Source organism: Aquila chrysaetos, chromosome 16, assembly GCF_900496995.4.
Source record: "Aquila chrysaetos chrysaetos chromosome 16, bAquChr1.4, whole genome shotgun sequence".
In the NCBI taxonomy this organism is placed as follows: domain Eukaryota; kingdom Metazoa; phylum Chordata; class Aves; order Accipitriformes; family Accipitridae; genus Aquila; species Aquila chrysaetos.
Genome location: NC_044019.1, coordinates 19,243,139 through 19,265,975, shown reverse-complemented (window position 1 = coordinate 19,265,975; position 22,837 = coordinate 19,243,139). Strand labels below are relative to the sequence as shown.

Here is a 22,837-nt window from a genome sequence, read left to right as displayed (position 1 = left end):
CTGAGGCTTAATAACAGGTTTCTGTAATAAGACAGTATGATTTCTTAGCCACCATAACTAATACTGTTCCAATGAAAATTCAACAGATGTAAGGGATCGTCATGTCTGATAATCTCAGTACTCACTTGAAATTAAAATGACAGTACAGGATGGTAGGGTGCTAATATTTATAGGTCGTATCTCATGAAGTCTTACAAAACTCAAAAGACTTCTATTATCTTTTGTTCTTCTGCTGGGAAAAAGCAGAAACACTGAGAGCAACATCAGGGAGCTCTTTCTGTTGGCTTACCAATCCTGAAGCCCTTTTTCATACTGAAGTCTAAACTTACCTAGCGATATCTCTCACAACAGAGACCAGAAATACAAATTCTGAGTCTTATAACCGCACCTTCAAGATAACATAGACACAAGCAATTACCAGTACGTATTCACAGCAGAGAGGTCCAAACATATTGTTAAATTATCATGAACAATACTTGAAAATGTGCATTGTGCACCTGAAATACTATCAAATTTTATTTATATAGTGCTGCACGTTTAGCCAGTGTTTTATGGAGTATGATAAAATTTTCATGCTCGCAAAAGTGTGCAATCTTAAAAGATAAAACAAGGGGACAACAATTTAACCATGGAAGGGCACGGACATACTGCTTTTTATGAAATCAAGGCTGCAGCAGGCGTTCCCCCAAGGTTTAATACTCTTACAGTAAAAACTGCAGTAGGCAATCTGCTTCCGGAAAAATTTTGCTTGAGAAGTAACAAAAGGTAAGCCAAAACATGGCCTGTGTAACTTCAAGATGAACAGAACTTAAGTTGCCAAAGAGAGGTAAAGCTAAAGTAACAGGGGTATCACAGGACTGAATTGACCTCACAGCACACGAATAGTGTGGAGAACAAAAGTCTTGCACATCCATTAACACCTCACCAGCACATCACCAACGCAAGTAACAGTCCTGGACGTAGGTCCGAAGGGCCACTGCATCCATCCCCTCCCCAGGGCAGGATCCATTTTACTTGTGTAAAGTAAGTGCACATTGGCATAACCTGCTCCAAAAGGTGTCCATGCTGCAGACTCCAGGCCTCCCCCAGCACCCTGCTCTTTACTAGTCAAGGGTCCCCTACGCCCATCCTCAAGCCTCACCTGAATCTCCTTTTCCATGGTGACCTTCCATCACCCCTTACCGTGCCAACAGTGGGCATGGGGGACCGGTCCCCTCCCGTTCTCCACAACAGCCGTGCACGGACACCGTGGCTGACTGACCCTGTCTAACCCCTCCGCTGCCTCTTAGTTACCCCCATAGCAAGGGCAGTACCGACAATGTCACTTGTACTCACTGGCAACCCTGGAAAGGAAACTCAAAGCGGGTTTTTGCCTTTTTTTTTTTTTTTTTTTTTTTAAATCCACTTGCTACCTTTCCCACCGAAATATCTACAGCAATCCATCATCACTTGGGCTTCAGCATCATCACTTGGGCTTCAGCATTTCAGCTTTCTATTACCACCTCTGCCTCAAAGAGGAGGAAGATAAAAGTTTGCCTGTTCATTATCAGACCTGCTATTTAAAAATTCTCAAATATGCCATGCCAAATGCACCACATTTAGACATATGTAATGCATACAGTGTACAAGAGGACCTGGGCCTGTACAATCCTATGGAGCAGTATACTAGGCATCAAGACATTCATACGTGTAGATCTGCCAAAGAATACATGTAGTCCCACCTAACCAGACAAATATTTACCAAATGAATGAACATATATTTACTGTGCTGGTGACAGAACAAGATTTTTCTTGCCTCAGCTGTGCTGCATTCTGCCATTACCTCTGGAAAGAGCATTTTTCAACTGAAGTAAACTCAGCCTGAGTGAAATCAAGTCACAACAAACTATTGCTACACCATTTAAATACAATGGCAAACTAATAAAAGGCTGTGAGTGCACTTTAAACTAAATGCAGTTGAATTAAAACATCCAAAAGTGATCGCTCAGGCCAAATGTTCTCTAAGAAAAAATTTTAAAATCCCAGTAGAATTATCACTCACAGAGTTTCCATATGATTAAGAGCCTAGTTCTCATATTCTAAAGGGTTGTTCACATAGTTTGGGGTTTTTTTATTCTTTTTTCAGTGTCACAATAGCTCTCCAAATCAAATGAGCAGTAGGCCCCAATATTTTGGAAACCATTACTTAGCTTAAAACCCCTCACATGCTATACCCCCTAAGTCATAAAAAGTAAGAGGTAAATCCAGGCAAAGGAATTATTTTGAAGCTGAAGGGAATTAGGGGATTACCGCAGTAAAGCACATGCTGGGCTTGCAGTGTCCTTGAAGGGCTGTGTAGCCTGTATTTTCCTAGGGAATGAGAGGAAGGGAGTCTTTTCAACACAGCTTTATCTCAGCTGAGGAACGTGCCTTTGCAAACTGCAAGTCAGATCAATATCTACCTGCTCAGTTACTGCTGAGGCTGTGAGCCTGATTTCCAACGAGCGTTGACAATATGGTGCAAAATAACCTAAAAAGATCTAGACCAATTCCACTAAATGATCCTGCTGAACAGCCACCAGATGGGAAATTACCTTCAGCCATGGCTTATCCGAAGCTGGGCAATACTCATGAGTTTTTCATAAAACTACTGTTATTTAAATACAACAAAAGCAGGCAGAATGCTTTGCTCCTCCTCACAGTAAATGGAGACGGTACCCGATTTTGCTGAATAGCACTTCTTTCATGTGTCAGGCAGCAAAGCTGCCAGCTCCAGCAGCACCTGCATTGGGTCACAGCAGTCGCCTTCAATGCTTCTAGAAACTTGATGTTTCCATCTTTATTTCCACACCAACCCTATTCAACACTGCAGTGTTCCAGACTGCTGCTACATAAATCTGTGGGTGAAGGAAATGGAACTTGGGCCTTCACCTGCCCTGAAAAGCTGAAAAAGTACCAAACTTTCTTCAATTAAAATCCTTCTAAAACAAGAAGAGTTCAAAGCCAACATCATCTTAACTTCCAGAGATAAAAGCACAGCCCATTGTAACATCAGCGTAAAGTAGTAAGAGCTGCATATCTCTGATTCAAGTGTTATCTAATCACTTTCATTCAGAGTATGCTTGTTACCTCTCTGTAAAGTTTGCTGTTACAAAGAGCTGTATTCTAGCAATTAATGTGCAGAAGCAAGTTTAAAGTACAAATAAGCAAACAAACAAAACAGTAAAATCTGTCTGTATTGACAAGTGCTCATACAGTTCTAAGACATGTCTTCTAGCTAAAATAACTATTATTGTGCAGGTTCTCCCCTGCGGTCCAGATGGATATTCTTATGAAAAGAAACACAAATGCCACCCAAGAACAACTAACCGATCCCGTAACACCCAGTTAGCTATACAATGTGAAGCTCTTTCTCTGCTAGGCATGTCTGTGGTATTATCCAACAACAGAACATTTAAAATAAGCAGCAATGCAAAATTTTCAGAATTGAAGCAAAAATTTTGTTAGCTATTTACTTTGTTCCTCAGCTTTATACCTGAACTGTTTTTAACGACAACTTTCCTCTTACAAACATGCAGAATTAACAACAGTGAACAAAGTAAAGTTTGAATCAAATGTGAAATACAACCTATACAACAGATCTGCTGGCAGCACCTTCCATCCAAGCCATTTCTCAAGCAGCTTTAGCGCAAGTTTGGATTTTACAGGAAAAATCTGTTAGTAGAGTACCTGTCTAGAAGGAACAGCAGGGGAAGCTGAACCAACAGATGATGGAGAAGAGGAAGCAGCTGAATCATGAGGTGGAGGGCAAGAGGGAGTTGGGGGCTGAGAATGGGATAAGCCTTTAGTAGGTAGCTTATTCTGTGTAGAGCAGAAACAGGAGAGTTATCCAAGAGACAGTGACATTAGCACAGGTTAAGAGAATAATTTCAGTCATGCAACAAAAAAAACCAAAACAAAACAAAACAAAAATAGATAGTAACTACAGTTCCACTCTTTTCTCTATTTCTGCACAGTGATGAGCCATGGAAATCATCACGGCAAAACCTTCATGGCAAATGATATTATTGTACTCAGTTTTCTTATAAAAAATATTTACAGTAGGCAGTAAGGTAAGGTAGTGCTGGGAAAAAGCATAACAAAACATAAGGAATGCCAGATTGCCCTAAGAGCTACTGTTCACCAATTCATTAGAAACTGTGAGCTACAATTGTATACTTAAGCACAAGACATGGTTTATTCTAACACATTTCTCTCGTGCTAAAGTACTCTGACTAGCTTTATGATTTAGATTGTGTTTTACCTCAATTAAATTATGCAATAATATTTAAACAAAGCTTTTTACCAGTTTCAGTGGAATCCACATTACTTTTCAGATCCACCCAGGATGAAAGGAAAGTTTAAAACAAAACCACTGCAGCTTCCGCCCCGCTCCCCTCCTCCCCACCATGAATCCTTACATGTCTTCTAACCCAGCACTTCTTCAGGTGCAAAACCTAATATTCACCTTTGGAAACTCCATGTATCCAAACATTGAGGCAAGATGTGCCGCTTTCTCTTTAATGTTCTTTTTATGGAATTCCCTATTTGCTATGGTCTGAGCTCTTTTCTGCAATAAGAGCCAGGGAAGGAAAGCCAAGAAAAGAGAAAGAGAGAGATTTCAGTTAATGTCACATACATCATCAGAATACAGAAAGTTTGTAGAAAGACTTTTACAGTCTTATATTTAACCTAAATTCAACAGAGGAAAAAGCCAGCATATCCAGGGAAAATACAGTATACAGATTAACATATGCAGGTAAGAGATAGAAAGGAAAAGAAATTGCTTGTCACCTGTTTCATTTTTTCCTCCAGGTGCTGAAGACGCTCAAGCACTCCAGAAAGTACAAATGCAGCAGAACAGGCAGATGCGAGATTTTCAGAGGTTTCTGACAGACTGGGCTGGGTATCTGTTTTTTGTACAGTCTTTGCTCTCCTGGCCATATGATCAGAATCACTTAAAGACTGTTTGGGTTCCCTGACCTCGTGTTCACTCCTAGCTACCACCTGAAACTGGGAAACACTGGAAGTGAAAAAAATCTGCTTTCTGCACTAGCATGCAGTATATGCAGCTTTTAAGGATGCTTCCGAAAGCGCAGCACAGTCATGCACATAACTAGAAATCAAATGTTCTTACATCACTCTTTGCACACTATCTACTGCATCTCTGATGCTTGTGTGCAGGCAGTGAAATAAATCAGTCCTACATAACTTATGCAGGCCTTGACATCCTTCTCTAGCTTTGTGTCAGTTTTTATGAATATCCCCAGATAGCATCAGTGCAGAAGAACATGACACTACATCTCCTTCTAGGGTTTTTAGCAAAGGTTTAGGGTTTTTTTTTTAGCATCACATCTGCCTGAAACTAAACTTAAAATCAAATTGTAAGAATATCAACAGTAGTTCTTGGCATAATTCTAGATCTAGTCTGACCCAAGTCAAGCTATAATGTATTTCAGATTTAAAGCGTTTTCTGAGGAGTTCAGAATAGGTCTCTGAATTTAAGTCTTCATATAAAGTAGCTTTTGAAGTAAATGAAACATTTGAACCAGTTCAGCTTTATCAAATTCAGTCTTAAAAATGACATTCCAGCTGGCCTTTTCATGACAGTTTTCTACTTCATTCTATCTGTCCAATTCAAATAAATACACAAGTTTTCCAAATTTCTCAGAATTAAAATAAAAAAAAAAACCTAATGCCAATCAACTTGCAGTGTGCTCCTGATGTTTCAGGATAGCACACTTGCCTTTAAAACACCAATTCTCTGTCTGTTTATGAATCCACATTTTTCATCAAGCTGATCTGCAGATTTCCACTTGCAATGCAGTCATTTCACTGCAGAACAGTCTTGAAATGCCATTACGGGATATTTACAGGATATTTACTTCCATTTAAAACTCTAATGTGAAGTAAATATCAATACTATTGGATATGAGATTGCTTTCATTGGAAGTAGTAAGAGAAAATTTTAGACAATGTCTTAAAAAATTTTGCCCCATGTATATGATGCCACAAAAGAGCTTTCAGCAGAAATTCTTATCACAGGTTCTACTTAAAGAAATAAAAAAACCTGGGCATCAATATCAGCTTTTCAACACTCAAGCTTTTATCGGAGACGTTTTTGCCAGGTTTCTCGGGGTGGAAAACCCCCTTTGCCTTATCATTACAACAGCCCAAAGCATCAAGTACATACACACACAAATTTTCCGGTACTGCTGTAGTTTTCTTGCATGTTAAATGTAGCTATGTAATTATACTTATACAATTTGGAGTCTAGATGTGATAACACAGAAATCAACAACTATGTTTTTAGGGTTTTTTTCCACACAGTTACTAATTCTTTCAAATAGTTTTCTCATCTGGTCAAGCAAGTGTAAAAGAGCCTTAAAGTTTAATGTTGTTTTCACGATTCTCAGTTAAATATATCTATTAACTCTGCAGATTACATCCAAATATTGTTTTATATGGTCTGTAGTTATACAATAACACTGAGTTCCCAGCAGTAAGAGAAATGTTGTGCTTGTTAAGTGTTACCCATACGAGTTCCTACCTGCCTTTTTGGTTGAGGTGGAAGAAGACTTGGATCCTTAGGTTTAGCAAAGCGAGGATTAACAGGAGGGTCAGAAGAGAGCAGGGCTGGTCTATCTATTAGCTCCTTGTAAAGCATTTTTAAAATTATAAAGACAGAGTGGGGGGGGGAAAAAGGAAGACAGTAAATAGGATTCAAAGATCTTTTGAGGCAGAAAGAAATAAAAGCTGCTTTTAAAGACACGTTACTATGGAGCTTAACAACATGTTTTGCAGATTTTTGTCACCTACCCATTTTATTAACCCTTTCCACCATCAAAGATATACTTAAAATTCAGCACATTCAGTATTCTTTAAGAGAGGTTATGATCAAAAAGTAACACATCAAGGCTTCCTTCAATATGGCCCAGCAAACCGCTGCACACATATTGCACGCAGAAAGCTCAGGGCATTGACAAGCAGCCAGGTAGAGTGCAAACAACAGTGGTTCACAGACTGAGAAAGTCACTTGACATCTATAAAGCCTACACTTCTGGAGGAATTAAATATGTAAATAAACAAATGGATACAAGCACAAAGATTTAAGAAAGCCACCATCCTTGACAGAACCTCAACACCTCGCTCATCCTTCCTTCAGATCTTTCAGGTGACAGATCTGAACTCACCTGACTCAAACCATCACTGACTCAAGTGTGGTTTTGAGCTTATCATCCCTACCTTGACAGCACTGGATTATTTTTAAAACACCACTAGTCACACTAACAACAAACCATGAAAATGCTATGGAATGTACAAATATATTCCATTATGTCTACTTTAGGAATGGAAATGGAAGCCAGACACGTGTTGCAAAAAATTAGGTTCCCTTCTTACACTTTCTTAATTTTCCACAAAGAAAGATTCCACTGGATATGTAGTGTCCTTTATTCACAGAATATAGGGGGGAAAAAAAAAAAAAGTCCTCCCGCAATACCATATGCAGCCAGCTTAAACTTCCATACAAAGCAAGAATTCTACAGACTGGCTTACAAGAGATTTCTAGACATTGCAATTCCACTACACTTTATTAATATAATAGATTTTAATACATTATATTAATATGCATTAGTCAATCTATATTAGTCATATTTGTTCACTAAGTATTGAGAGGAACACCTTTAATTTGCATAAAGTATAAAAAAAGACAACCCACTTCGAACACATAACACATCCATTTTTTCCCTTGGAAATTTGCATCATGTTCACAAGAAGGGACTACAGTTCAATTTCAGAGATTACTTTTATGTTCATCTATGACCTACCTGCCTCCGAAAAATTGTATTTGGAGCATTCTCTTCAAACTTTGCCAACAGTTGAGTTGCCATTGATTTAACTTTATTCTGGTTCATTCCTTCTCTGCCATCACTCTGTTCTTTCCCAGCATTTGTCCCTTGGCTTGAAAAGCCTGAAGCCTACAAGAAAACAACAAACTATGTTTTTCTCGAGTTTACCTACGACACTTATGAAGAGAGAGAAGGAGAGAGATAACATCCTGATCAGCAAGGTGTGAAAGGAAATACAGTCCACAGTATATTAAAAATGACATTGTTTAGCATGCAAAAATCACCAAAAAAATATTTTCTTTGGTCCCAGAGCACAGTAAAAAGAGAACGTTAATTGGTGCTGGTGATGATAAAGCAGGTAACTAATCAGATTGGGGCTAGGAACCAAGCTGCAATGCAAAATCTTCAAACAAAAATTTGTTTAAATAACTGAGTTGGGAAAAGATAAAAAAAAAACAAAACAAAATCAACCCACAATACCTTAAATGTTCTTGGGTCAGAAAGAAAACTAGTGCAATTTAGGTAATGCCCTCTTCCCAACCAAATGATTTAAACAAATTTAGCTTTCCTTTAGTGCACACCACAGTAAACTCAAGGTTTTAAGGGGAAAGGCTTTTGTTCCCGCCAAGCACAAGAGGCCTTGGCCCCCCAACTCCCGCTGCCTCTGCAGCTCTGGTGCTCATCAAGGAGCTGGATACGCGTGGACACCGCTGAACACCAACCTCCTCGAAGACACCAAAAAGACCTTTTCGACGTCTTTTGTTAGTCTCATTTTCTTCCGTTTTCCCTTCAACCTGAAACGGGCAAAGGCAAAACAAGTTCTATGGCTTACTGCAGCAGTTACCAGATTTACCCAAGCAGTTCCTCCCAGGTTATTAACTTTCATAACCAGGCAAGTGTGGTCTGGCCTGCGTTAAACAAGGCAAACACAGGTGATCAGCGCCAGCACGCGGGGGTCCTCGTTGCGCTGGCACGCCTCCTTAGGCACCCCCCCAGCTCAGCAGGATCGCTCCTCGTGCGAGGAGCCTGGCGGCCCTCGTGGCAGTTACCATCTACATAAAAGCTGCCCTGTAACCCCTGACTGGGAGCTCTCGCTGGACTCTGATGGGTGAAAATACATGCTCGTCCACTTTGCTGAACACAGGCCCTACAATATTGGCATTTACCTTTTCCTCCTTCAGTACTGAAGAGTTTATAATTCATAAAGCACTAGCACATCCTTGAAGAAAAAGGCATTACAGCATCAGTTATTCCGTGAATTTTAATCTAGACTACCCTGGTTTCCAGATAAGTAACAAAATCCAGAAACCCCTCACTCTTTCACTATAGCCTCCACATCTCTTTTAACCTAGATATCTCCATGCAGATTATGTGTTCATAGTGCAGACATATCTCCTTTTCTGGAGCAATTATTGTCTGCCTTAAAGGTCTGTCTCCCTTGTAAGGTTCATCTCTCTGACTATGGCTTTACATTACAGTACTTAAGCAACCAAATTGCCTATTTTGTGCTCAAGCTATGCACATATTTCGTTATTTTACTGAACTAGAGATTACACAAATAATAAATAACACTTCATACTCAGCCTGCACAAACTTGCAAAATAGTCAATGCTTAAAACATTTCTATCAGTTCTTATTAAATTCAGTCTTGAAGAACTGGTACAATGAAGAGATTTTTTGGTCTGATAAATTTCATGCTAGGTTATATTTTATGAACAATAAACTACATTCCACTTATTTGCATTTGCCCACGCTGTAACTTAGTGATTACTCAGCCAACCTAAGAAAAAAGAATAAAGAGAGAAAGATCAAAGAATACAGGCTTCCTTTTTACATATACACTGTTTTTAATAAATCATTATGCGCTGAATAGAAGTAATCCCAAACAACTTCTGGGCAAACACCAGAAGAATCAGATGACAATATTTTCATTACTTTGTATGCTTTGGTACATTGTCTTTCAAACACCAGCTCTCAATAACCTAGCTTTGCACTACCTATAGTCATTAGTCTACCAAGGAAGAGCAAACAATGTAACAGCACAATGTATTCTACCTAATAGTCTGTACCACATAAAAGCAGAATTTGCCTAAGTGAACGGCGCAAACAAGATGTTGCCTTTCAAAAATCTTATATAAAGGACTTTCATTAACATATTTACAAAGAAGTGAAAGACAAAGCAATTTAATTGCCTAGCAAAAACTCCAAGAAAAAGGACTGTGCCCTTTATCGTGTAAACACCTCCATTCATTTATTAGTCTGGAGCACAGGAAATCTCAGTTCCTCTCCAGCCCAGCCCTTGCAGGAGAATGAAAAACATTATCCAGCCCAGCACACGCTGCCAGAACAGCTACCGCCACACCAGCTCCGGGCCCCCGCTTCCCAGTCTCTCACAACCTACGCCCAGATAAGCATCCCTCTTCCAGCCAAATAAAAGGACAAACTAGATGGTATGGAAAGTTTAGTAAGCAACACTGCTACCCCAGCTGGTTTCTGACTCTGTGATATGCAAGTGCTCTCCTACTGTCACACCTGGGTAACGCTCAGCACCACTTTTTGCAGGGGAAAGAATCATAAAACCGAAGCCACAGCCAAACTCTTCACTCAAGCAGTTGCTTTCCAAGGAGCTTCATTTCCCAGCTAGTTTCAGGCGGTTATGGCACTCGCAAGTCTCTCTCTGAACCCAAGTACTGTGTTTCTCGCTTAGTTTCACACCCCATCCATGACAGGGCTGCAAAGCCTCATACAAAATAAGGTCTCGACAGTCCCGCTCCCCAAGCTGATTTGGAAAATACCGCTTCCACTTCTCATTTCAAATGAGCCCCTGTAGTGTGAAACCAAAGGGGCCTGTCAAGCAAATCACCTCATGCTTTCATATAGTGCCAAGAACTATACCTCCTCTTATGACAGAAGACATATTTCATGACGGGAATTTAGTCAGAGGGCTGTACGGCTTAGTAATGGAAAGCTCTCCCCACTACTAAAAGTCTATTTACTTCGGCAAATAACTCATGGAAAAACAACAATAATGTGGTCATGAAAAAGGTTCTTCGTCTAAAGAAGTCACCCGCAAGAAAAAGTAATGTTTATTTTGTCTATTTGGTTTCTCACTGCTTGGTTAGCTGGGAAACATGTCACTTGGTTTTGTGTATTTGTGGGTGGCAGGAAAAAGTTATTTCCTAACAAGGATATATGAGGTTACTGGACAATCAACTGTCCACAGGTTTTGAAAATGTGTTTGTGGATGGAAAATATTCAAGATGTAAGTCAGTCTAGGAAATATCTGGAGGTTCTAGAGTAATTCGTCATGTGGAAAAAAAATAAAAATCATATTTCTACCAAAATGGAGAAGATAGCAACAAATTTTAAAAGCAATATATTAAAATACTGAGAAATGCAGTACATATATGTACACCTGAACTTTTATTAAGGACACTGAATTCCAAAAGAAGTAGAAAATCTGTACTTTTGGAGGCAAAACTTAAGAGTCTCTGCTTAGGTGTAAATGAAGCAATACAGTTAAGCATTAAGGACGTCTGTTTAAAAAAAAAAAGAGAAGGAAAAAAAAAAAAAAAACCAAAGAAAGAACTTGAGAATCATCATAGTCGATATACAGTTTATGGCTAGCCCAGGAAACTCAAAACCTGGAACAGTTTTGCATTAAGCTGTGTTTCAGAACACGCAGAAGTTAAATTCATTTTGGTGGAGGAGTATATGCTGCTGTCTAACTTGTGCTGGTTAATCTGCAAGAGTTGTACTTGAGATACTGCTGCCTCTGAGCCAGGCTGTGCAGACACTCCCCATTTAAATTGAAGTTAAAATGAAGGTAGGCTTGGCTGTGAAAGAAAAGCCCCTCCTCAAGGTCTCCTTTCAGGAGAGGACCAAGTTAATGAATAGGCAGAAGGTAAAACAGTTTATGACTGAATAATGTCATTAGAGTAACTTTTAAATTAAATCATATAAAACTTTTGAAGTTATAATCCATTCAGAAACATATACACAATACTCTCACGGCACACAGTCCTATGCCAAACAGTATTAACTCAGGTTTCTATAACTCTTCGAGGCCCTGGAGTCTTTAACTGCAACATGTATGGGCATGGATGTGTTTTATGCAGGGACATAAACAGGGCCTGTCAATAAGTTTTCATTAATAAGTGACCAAGAGAGAAAATTATATGGGTATGACTAAGAGATCATTACCTCAGTCATGCTAGTCAACCTGCCTACTGTTTGTCACCATTGCAGGCTTTATACATCTGTAAGGGTTTGAAAGCTTCCACAGCATCCACAAACTGTTCAAATCACTGCTTTCGTTAAAAAACAGCACTCCCTCCCAATCAATAAGCATTCTAGCATACCAGTGATTATTTGAACTGATATTATGGCTGTATATTTAACTCTAGGAACACAGAACTACAGTACTATTTTTCTTAATATAATTTCTAGAAATAGCCAGAAAAATCCCAGACCTTCCTGTCTCAAAAAAACCAAACCCAAAGCCCCCTAAAATAAAAAACTTAGCATCTAGCATTGCACAAAACATCCTAAAAACACCTTTTGAAAAATTTCCAAAAATAAAACATAAAAGACAATACACGTAACAGAGCCAAGATCTCAAATATTTCAAATTGAAAATGGCAACTTATAAACACACCAAATAAAACATCCTCCTCCTGTCACTTTTACCTACACTGAAGAAGACTGACACAGACAATGGATATGAATTCTCCCCAAGTACACCCAAATTCTCATTCTGATTCACAATTTTGCATTTGCACAGAATGCTTAACTGGGACTATTATTAATGCTTCAGCAATTTGACACTGACAGTGCTTCAGTTTTATCCGTACAAACATCATAATTATTGAGTGTGCATGTGTGTGTTAGCTTTGTTTACTGTGAAATCTTATTTTACTTTTTTAATATGCTCAAAAATCTTCTTCTACAGGTCTTTTAATACGGGGAGATAGGTGTGTGTATATATATATATATATATATATATATTAAAAAAACCCTTATTTCTGAGCCTGACACTTTATTTCCATCTTTTTAAAAGAGAAAGATTTATAGGGCAAATCTTCCTTCACAACTTACCTTTGGTACTCGTTTTCGTGGTAAAGTTAAATTGATATAATTATTAAAGATGAAGTTCGATGATTTTGCTGAACAAAGATCATTATTTTCTCCATTTTGCTTGTCGCCAGCATCTGCTCAAAAAAACAACTGCTTAGGATATTTATTCAGATTTCTTTTTTAAACACTTTGACTAAGCCAGAACTTTCCAGTTGAGTGCTGGTAGCAATTATATATATAAGAAACCCAGACAAATAAAAGTAAATACATACAACATAGGGAGACTTTAAAAAACGGAAGAGAAACACCCTGGAATGGACATTCTGTATGCAGTCATCCTTACCAGAGACTCACTCTAACAATCTGATACATGACCTTCATGATGTCAAGCAGCAGTTATCCAGCTGCTCCTGTTCTCTGAAACCATCAAGGACCCACAAAACCCTGGTCTTCAATCAAGTTTTTCCCTCCTTCCTTTTTTAAGCACAAGGTAACTATTGCAGACAGAAGCAGGCACGCTCACATGCCAGAATGACTCAGCTGGGAAAGGGCTCTTGGCTCAAGAGTAGCGCTCGTAAGCAGCCTGGATGAAGTGCTTCCACTCCCCAAACTTGCAAGAATCGGGAGCAGTCCGGGTTCGGCTTACCTACTGCCCGCAGAGGCGTGCCCCTGAACAGTTCGTAAAACTTGGAGAGGTACATGACCATGCTGAGCTTGTCGGGCTCCCCGGCTGACCCCACCTCCTTCCCCGTGGTCACAGGGGGGATCCCAAACTCCTGCTCAGCAACGTCAAACGCCAGCTGGTTGTTTTTGACGACGTCCTCTTCATTCAGAGCATCAAAGTCGCTGAGGGGACAACACACCGGCATCAGTGGCAATTTGCTCTCTGCCCCCCTCAGAAAGACGCAGTGCTCCCCTGCCCGTCGGAGAGGCGCAGAACAGCGCCGTGAACGAGGGCACCGGCATTTCACTGGGTCAAAGCTAGAGTCTACGCAGTGCCAAAAGGTAAAAGTCTCATACAAATCCCGTTATTACAAATGCTGGCTTTGCCAGAAATGTGATTTAAAAGCTATTTCACTGAACTGGATTTTGATGTAGTCCCATGAAAAAGGATTCCCTTATTTATGAAGAAATGCAGTTTCTCCTCAGAAGTGCTTTCTCCTCTCCCAATACAGCTGTGGTACTACAGATTTCACCTGTTAGGCAATTGACTTTTTAGTTTCAATTAGTTCTATACATCATCAAAGCCAGAAGGAGTAAATTTAGGCTAGCATTTTATGAAAGAAACACGTTATATGCGTGAGCACACACATGCAGAGGCACTACATTTCTTTTTAAGGTGTTACACCCACAGTTTGGATGACAACCTCCTGCCCATGTTGTAACGGATTTAGCAGTGCACTAAAGCACATCACACATCTGGAACTGTATTATCTATCCTCTAATCCATTTTCTATGGGGCCTATTCTAAGACTCTGACCCCTTGAACAGCGTCCAAAATTCATGATTAAAATAAGCATGTGAATAAATTACAAAGCTCCAGGCAGGGTAGTTTCTTTCTCCTCATAAGGAATGTGAGTTTTTGAACCCCCAAAGAATTTCTCTCCCTCCCCGCCACCCACACACTCTGCCTATTTCTGGAGCCAGGGGGCCGCAGGCAGCCCTCTGCCCCAGCCCTGCCCACAGCCCACCAGCAGTCGCCTCTCTTGCCGGCCCAGCTTTCATCCAGCCAAGTCCTTCAGCAGTTCTATTTAATACAAAAAGCCCAAAAGATCCGAACACAATGTTAATTAAAAAGCTCAAGGTCTGTTATCTCAGGAAGCTATAGAGAGCAGTGCTTAAGAGACATGCTCTCCACAGACAGCAAAGATTGCTTCGCTTTCTACACTCTCTCTCCCCCCGCTTATATCCACAAAACCATCCATAATTCCTATTTTTTAAAACTAACTTGAGGCAAAAAGATATCTTATTCTTACAATGTTAGCTCTTCCTCTGGCAAAGCTGCACAAACAAGCACCCTGGGTATTGCTCCTGTTTTTTCCAACTTATCGCACCTCATAAAAGAGCTCATTTATTTCATTTATCCACAATAAAGGGAGACTGACAATAGCTCATTCGTGACTCCCAAGTCCGTGTATGAAGCCAAGACAACGTATCCGCTGCATTTTGGAGACTGGTGAGAAGACAGAAGAGTCACCCCACCACAGACTGCATCAAGCAGGCCCAGTAACCCAGTGCCAGCAACTGGCTTTTCCTGACGCTTGTTAAACACTGACCCTCTTGTATCTAACCAAGGAACCTTACAAAATATTCATACGTAAGAAGTCGGGTCTTGTAGGATTAGGAGCCCAGAAACACTGTCAAAAAGGGGAATGCTGGCTTACATTCAATCCTTAAAGCAGTTAATTTTCAAGGGCTACTCCTTGTTGCACAGCCCACGTGCAAGGGCACTGCACTCTTCTGGACAAAGAGCTGTGCAAAGCCACCATCTCCTGTGCACCTCCATGGCCCAGCGTTTCCCTACACGACTGTCACAACAACCACTGCAACACACTGAGGACAGCTCAGTTAAGGTTCATCCAGGTATTTCTCTAACTCATTATGTGCCATTACGGCTGTGGTTTTAAACATACACTAAAAACCTGTCTCCAGGGACCCAGGAATGCAACACTCACGTTCTCCAAGCACTGCAATTTTTGTTTTAAATAGCCACGTGACTCCTACAAACATGATCATAAGTCATAAGGTTCAAAGCCTTCCTAGCTCTTTGAAAGCATATATATTTCATTTTAAATGGCACGCAAGGACATACAGAAAAAACAAAGCAAAACCAACCCCACCCTCTCCATCCCCCAAACCTGGCAATGGTGTGCACCTCCTTGCAAAAACCAGCAACAGAAGGGGACTGTAGAGTATCAGTGTTCTGGTTAGTCTTACACTATACTTCGGTAAATGCTTAATACATCCTACACTCAAGGTCTTGACCTACAGATGTCACTTACATGAGGTCAGGTCTGAAGCGATGGATAATTGCACACAATGCGAGGCCACTTTTCCAGGAGGTAGTCAGGTCTGTAACGTTAACATTACGGTACCCTTCTGTCTGTTTCTGACACCAGGTCAAAAGCTTGTTAGGTCGAATATCTGACTCTGCAGTTACAGTGGAGAGCAAAAACATTTCGATCAGTTTCTGTATGCTCAGAAGGCTCCAAATATTAAGCCGCAGCAAACACGAGATGTAACATACCATGTCTTGAGAGATTCACTGATCTTCTAATGGAGCTTACTCTTTCAAGAGGACATTGTTGTAACTCATTGGTAACATATAATTGCCTCACCTACAAGTACAATCAATTGGCAGCATAATGTTAGAATTGCTTGGAGAGAAAAAAAAGAATTTTCTTTCTAGGTTAACTTTATCAACAGCTGGATCCAAGTTAAGGAGTCTCCTGAAGATTTTGTTTATGCACTACTTGTGGCCCTATTTCTCCTGGACAAAAAATTGACTGTGATTTCACAAGCAAGCCTTTTAAGTACTGACCTGGTGAGGCCGCACACAGCTTGAGTTCAAGTTCGGGTATCTTGTTCCTGGGTCAATGGTATACTGGTCAAAGTTCTTGTTAATATTTTCAGGGGTAGTCTGAGGCAAGAGTCGATAAATGCTCTCTCTTACAGAGAAAAAAGATGCAAGAAATATTGATTAAAATAAATATTTATTATATAAAGAGTATTTTATTTTTTGCAGCTATCTGCACCTTATGATTCTTCCAGGGCAAGTGTTATGGACTAAATGCATAATGCATCCTTAAATGCATAACGCATTTCTTATCTCTGCCTAGCAGAACAATGATGCCAGACAGAAAAAGGACAACAAAAAGACAGACTCTTAGAACTTATGCCCATATTTTCCTGAGGCAGGAAGCAAGCAAGCAAGCAAGAAGAAGGGGGAAAAAAAAAAAAAAAAAAAAAAAAAAAAAAAAAAAAAAAAAAAAAGGAGGTTACATCATTCAATCATCTGGTTTTGCTTTAACCTCCACCCAAGGAGTAACTTCTTTACCACATAACAGCACTAGATCCCATCATTCTGTAATTCCTATAACCACCACAGCCTTTTTTATTATGCTGTTCAATTTTCCATTTGGGACTATGCTGTGTTTGAGTCATCCCACTGGCTTCTATCTTAAAACTTCTCAAAGCACTGTACTTAGTAATGCATCTACTTGCATAACCACAACCATGACTATTTCTATTGTGCATCTACCCTGAAACAGCCGGGGCAGCTGTAGCGGAGCAGGGCAGTTGCCATCAGGACCAAAGTCAGAATCTTCAATCATCAGATCATGGTGACACCAGGATTGCTGGTATACTTAACAACAGATTTTTTTTGCTCTGGTTGAAAAGACATTACATAAAGCAGCTTATGACACAGCTTTATAGCAATTCTCCTTTGCCACACATTTATCAGTCTAAATAAAGAGGGCTTCAGGACTACTAAGCTAAAACACAGAGTCAAAGTCACAGATACCAACTATGAAAGCTGTTAGTGTTAAAGTATTCATTTAGACTTGTTTCAGGAATTTTTTTTTTCTTTTTTTAATTTAAAAAAAAACAGGTGCTGAGATGTTTGGAGGTTTAGTCTTTTGACACAAAGTATCTTTTGTTTATTTCCTTAAGGATCACACTTAATTCTAGTCATTAGTGACTTAAATTAGTGATTTAAACCCATGTCAGGCACACTGCTGGATCTCCGTATTAGTGTGCAGAAGCTTACAGAGCAACAGCCTGCTGCTATTTTAAATTGTTCAGTAACCTGAAGGAATGGATAATTTCAACCCAATGCCATTGCAGTGAAGAAGAATATTTCTTCTTTTGGCATTGTGAATTCCACTGCCTTCTACCAATACTGCAACTCTTCAAAACAGTGGAAATGATGGAGAAGACAAAAGCAGCACTCACCGTTCAGCAAGGACTTCTAACGGAGGTTTTCCTTGAGCCCAGCTCCGTACCATCCATGCAGTATCAAAAGCAGCTAAGAAGCCTCTTGCACAGCCCGTACCCATTGGCCAGAAGGGCTGTAAGAAGCATTTACATTTTAATTCTTTGTATTTCTTAAGGTCTTATTACAAAAGTAACTTGCAATGTGAATTTGGAGTCTAGGGTTCCATACCGTCTTAGAAAAATAGCCCAGAAAGAGTTAAAATATGACATAGCCAACTCTTGTAGTTTTTAGATGTTTCTCTCCTCCAAGTCTTAGGTAATGAAAAAGACTGCTTTAACTTTTTCTTTTTTTTTTAACTTCTATATTTAAAAACAAATTTCTTAACCTCAAAAGGTAAAAGCTGAGGAAAAAAAGACTCAATACTTGAGAATTAATCAAGAAAAAAAAAGGGAAAAAAAAAGATGCCTTTCTTCTCATCTCCTAATTTTGCTTTGGATCGATCTTTTCAAACACTTCAGGCTGTCAGCACGAGTCTTAAAAAAAAAAAAAAAAAGTAGTTGCAACATATACTTTTCACTTCAGAAAGAGAAAAAGAGAACATATTAAGGCAAAGAGACTGCAATAAAAATTTGGACCAAGTTTTTCTCTGTGATGGAAGTGAGGAAAATTACACCATGCACCCAAGCTGAGGACACACAACTCACAGTTTTCAGACAGAAATACAACTTGCATAAAGCAAAACAGGATCTCAGCCAGGGAGACTGCCAGCCAAGCATTAGTTATGACATAAACTATGGCATAAAAAAAGAAAAAGGAAAAAAAAAAAAATCTATTCCAAAGAAGGTACCATTGTTTCAGGACATGTAAGAGAAGAGTTTGTTTTGGAGGATAGACTGAAAGGCTGGATTAAGGAAAAAAAAAAAAAAAAAAAATTACTCCTTGGAGAGCATTCCAAGATATACCTCAAGCAAACTATCTCCAACAAGCGCCACCAGGAGCTGATGTCTGTGCCTCTCTCTCACTAGTGCAGCATTTTCAGATGCATACATGGAAGTAAAATCAAACATTGCTACATCTGGTTGCCCATAGTGATTAATTGCAAAATCCAAGGATGGCAGCTGGTAATTGGTTGCAAAGTCAGCAGCTTCTCTCGCATAGGACAGTAAATTGCTCTGGTTCACATTTTCCCCACAGAGGAGCAACTCGGTATCAATATAGTCCTGCAAGGAGAGAAGCATACAGGATTAGATACTCCAGCTATCCTCTCTGGATCCGAACGTTGCAGTCTCATAGCATCAGTGTTGCAGCTACACATCTCACAGCATAAAGAACCAAGTGAGATTTGTCATCTCCTTCAGAAAGTTAATACACAAGCATAGGTTACTGTACTGCCCCAAACAGGAACACTCTCTATGCCAACACTGAATAAGCACCTTTATTTGCAATAGAAGTTTACAGCGCCTCCCAGTTCCTCGGTTATGTGTTATTTTCATAACGTTACTTTCCTCCCATCAAAAGATGTTATCATCACCACTGCAATGCTTTTCTGCATGTGTGCACCCCACGTCTGAAACCACACGAGAGCAGAAGTGCTGATGGACCGATGATACATGTGGGTCTCAGTCTGAAGGTGTGACTTAGCATCTCAGTAACGACACACTCAAACTTAGATCTTAGAAGCTTTTCTGTTGTTCTGCTTTAGGCTGGGGATTTTTTGGCCTTTGTGGTGAAGGACCCTGCCTTTATAGGTCATCCTACTCAAAGCCAGTGATTATTAATACGGCTGTTTCTATTTACAGCTTAATCGTGGATGAGACCCCTAATCGTAGGGATGATACCACAGAACCGCTCTTAGCCCAGTTGTTTTAGACAGACTGGTTTTGTTTTGTTCTTTGGGGTTTTCTTCCCCACTCGGACCCGAGCAGGTCAGGAAAACAGCCCTGACGGGCCACAGCTGCTGCCCCTCTTCTCCATCTCCCCACAGATCTCCTGGGACTGCGCCCACCCACAAACAGCCCCTCAGCGCCGGGGCCCACCTCCCGCTGCCCCCGCGCTCTGCTGGGGGCTGCCCCTTCCCTTCTCCCGCCCCGGGCGCTCTGTCCCGCGAGCCCCTGTCCTGCAGAAGGGCAGGAAATTGTGGCCCCGAGCGTAGTGGTCCGTCAGAAAGCCAAGAAGCCTTCTGAGAGCTCCCCACAAGTACTTCCTTCGGGAAATTATACTCGACTGTTTTGGCACCGTCTTATTTTGCAAGAAAAATTGACCTCTCTTGGGTTTCCGGGAAGATAATTTTAAATGGTGCCAAAACACTTTGTTGAAACAAAAGAAAACAGCCCCTCATATCTTACAGAAGAAGGAGGGGAAAAGGAAAAAAAAAAAAAAAAAAAAAAAAAAAAAAAAAGAGGGCTCAAAGTCCCAAGTACCTTTCAAAGTTCAGGCCATCGCGTTTACAGCCTCCGCCTATCATGTTTCACCCACTTCAGAAAACCTGCAATTTAGCCTGGGGTAGGTTTTAACACTTCCTTATTTGCCTGATAAAACCTGACATAGCTGTTCTAAGTTCTCCTTTAAATAAATAAGGCTTTTATTTTCTGGTGTGATGACCACACCAGGTATTTCCAAGGTGACTCAAGATTCCATTTCAGCCTGTTTCAGAATGGACAAATTTAGGAAGTATTGTTTTCAGTTGCCTACAGAAACTTTGTGCTGACTGGAAGGAAAAACAAACAAACAAGTCAGACTAAGACATAAGTGATCTGAGCTTTAAGAAGTCATCTAGTAAGTCTATAAACACCCTCTATAACATGCAACAATGTTTATGTTAATGTTCACACTTATTCTGTTCCAAGTAAATAAAATAGGGTTTTAGCCAGCATTTTTACATACATTAATAATCACTCCTTTGTCCAGAAGAGACTGCTTTTTTGCTGTCATCACAAAATAATGAGTGCTATCTTTGTAGTAAACAATATTCTCCAGGTCAATTCCTGAAAAGAAATAATACATTTGTTATTAAGTACAGCGCACTGTCTGTGTCATTTACTAACAATCCCCACAGGTATGTTTCCTTCTTGGGATACATTCACTTTCCCAGCTGGGATGAAGCATTAGTGGACAAGATGCTCTAAAACAAAACAAAACAAAACAAGAGGAGATCGGCCTTACCCCACAAGAGTTTGTCTCAGCATAATTTATTTAGCATCCTTTTAAGGAATAGCCAGTTAACTACAGCCTTAATCTTCTGAGGTAGAAAAGGGGAGCCAAGGGAACAAAGTGCTTTTTAGGTTGCTAGGGCTCTGGCACTGGATCTAACCAGGAGTTTGGGTTTCTATTATTATAATAATAATTAAAAAAAAAAAAATCAGCTGTAAATCAAGAATGGAATTGCTTGTACTGACAGTGGATGCAACTATTCTGAAACCCCTTTTCATGCAGATGTATTTCACAGTTTATATTTTAAGTACTTCTGGCAGATTCCTGTCTAGTTCTTTTCAGTTTATCAGATCTACACATCAAAAAGCAAGAATAAACTCCTCCCAGAAGGGCAGAGCCTTTTTCACAGGGTTTAAGCTGTTCAGTATGTGAACGGATACAAACAAAACAAACCATGTCTTAAGGGAAATCTTTGGGCACTGAAAATGCTCTTCTAAATTTGTTCAACATAGCAGACATTTTTACAGTTGAGAAAAATTTAAACATTAAAACAAGCTATGATGTGGCCACGCCCAAGGTAAAAAAAATTTTTAAAAAATCCCACTGTACCATAAATGGACAGCTCCATCTGCAAGATTCTGACATCAACAGCATTTTATCACTTTTTCTTTTTTATACAATATATTTAAATTGATGTTAATAGGAATAGAAGGGTGGCCTGGCAGATAAATAATTCCTCTATCGCCTCTTGTATTTGGTTGTGGGAAAAAATGAGGATGCACCCACCTGTTTCTTCCTTAAGGTCCTGGAAGAACTTCTGATTGAAGATGAAAGCAACACCACTAATTTCTTCTACCTTGGCTTCTGCAGTTGTATTTCTATTTATAAAATTGGCAGTGATAGCTATAGCCAGCTTTCCACGAAACTCCTTCCTCCTGAAACCTGGTAAGCAAAGAGAAGAATTAAAAACACTGGAAACTTTACATCGGACTTTCAGGGAGGGTCAGCTCAAGGCAGCTCAGTCTCTTTCCTATGTCTAGTCCTACACTTCATCAAACAACACAACATCAGCAGATTCCATCATTCCTCCAAAATTCCCTTGAATGCAAAGAGTCTTTTCTCCCCACTCCCAGCTCCAAAACTGGAGCTGTACTGCATTCGAGAGAAAGTCTCACTAAAAAGCAATAGGTCTGGGGGGAAACTATGGGAAGAAGTTGAACATAGGAAGAAGTTAAGGACTGCAAAAGATCAGCAGTCAAAAGCAGCAGAGAGATCTGAAAAACAGAAACCTCTATAACAGTGCTTAGGTGCACACACTACCAGCTAATGAGATTTTTCAAAGATATCAGGGGGTTGAAAAAAATTCAGTGGCTTAACTGTTAGATTTCCAAGGTGAGACCAACTGTGAAGTTACTTGCTCTCTCACTCTTTCCTAGCTTCCTCTTTTCACAAAAAAACCCCCACTAGGCCACAATCCTGCAATCACACATTTAAGTTTTTCCGTCTGCATATTCCCCTTATCTGTAAGTAAATTATGAACTAGGACAGAGGGTCCTTAGGGTATTTTTAGCCGATTGCAGATGACCTTTCAGAAAATACATGTATTTTCTAAGAAGAAATAAATCAGCTGTGAATTTTTGTCTCTGTGCTTCTTGATATGCTCTTGTTAATTCATTGGGATAAATTTAATATAACAATACCAGCTTCTGTATGTAAACAATCTTCAGTGCACAAATATTCCCTTAGATCCTGGTACTACAATAACCATTAAGTTCTCAATAGACTCTGCAGCTGAGGCAAGAAT

The 22,837-nt window shown here is 39.8% G+C and overlaps 1 protein-coding gene across 16 annotated transcripts in view; it reads right to left on the bottom strand.

Annotated features, from left to right (window-relative positions):
* MICAL2 (microtubule associated monooxygenase, calponin and LIM domain containing 2) overlaps positions 1-22,837 on the bottom strand; it is a 137,021-nt gene that overhangs the window by 65,034 nt on the left and 49,150 nt on the right. For 10 of the 16 annotated variants that reach the window (XR_005934144.1, XM_030039316.2, XM_030039315.1 and 7 more), the window contains 15 exons: positions 21,820-21,975; positions 20,767-20,867; positions 18,846-19,103; positions 17,901-18,016; positions 16,486-16,612; positions 16,192-16,282; positions 15,947-16,094; positions 13,591-13,790; positions 12,966-13,078; positions 8,591-8,662; positions 7,848-7,997; positions 6,569-6,673; positions 4,813-5,031; positions 4,487-4,588; positions 3,709-3,840 (listed from right to left, as the gene is read on the bottom strand). Coding sequence is in view for 15 of the 16 variants with exons in the window: in XM_030039316.2 (XP_029895176.1) it covers positions 3,709-3,840; positions 4,487-4,588; positions 4,813-5,031; positions 6,569-6,673; positions 7,848-7,997; positions 8,591-8,662; positions 12,966-13,078; positions 13,591-13,790; positions 15,947-16,094; positions 16,192-16,282; positions 16,486-16,612; positions 17,901-18,016; positions 18,846-19,103; positions 20,767-20,867; positions 21,820-21,975 (2,090 nt within the window). In the remaining variant the exon portion in view is untranslated. Of the gene's footprint in view, positions 1-3,708; positions 3,841-4,486; positions 4,589-4,812; positions 5,032-6,568; positions 6,674-7,847; positions 7,998-8,590; positions 8,663-12,965; positions 13,079-13,590; positions 13,791-15,946; positions 16,095-16,191; positions 16,283-16,485; positions 16,613-17,900; positions 18,017-18,845; positions 19,104-20,766; positions 20,868-21,819; positions 21,976-22,837 lie in introns of those variants that run through there. The other 6 variants (XM_041129291.1, XM_041129296.1, XM_041129295.1 and 3 more) reach the window with 6 other exon arrangements.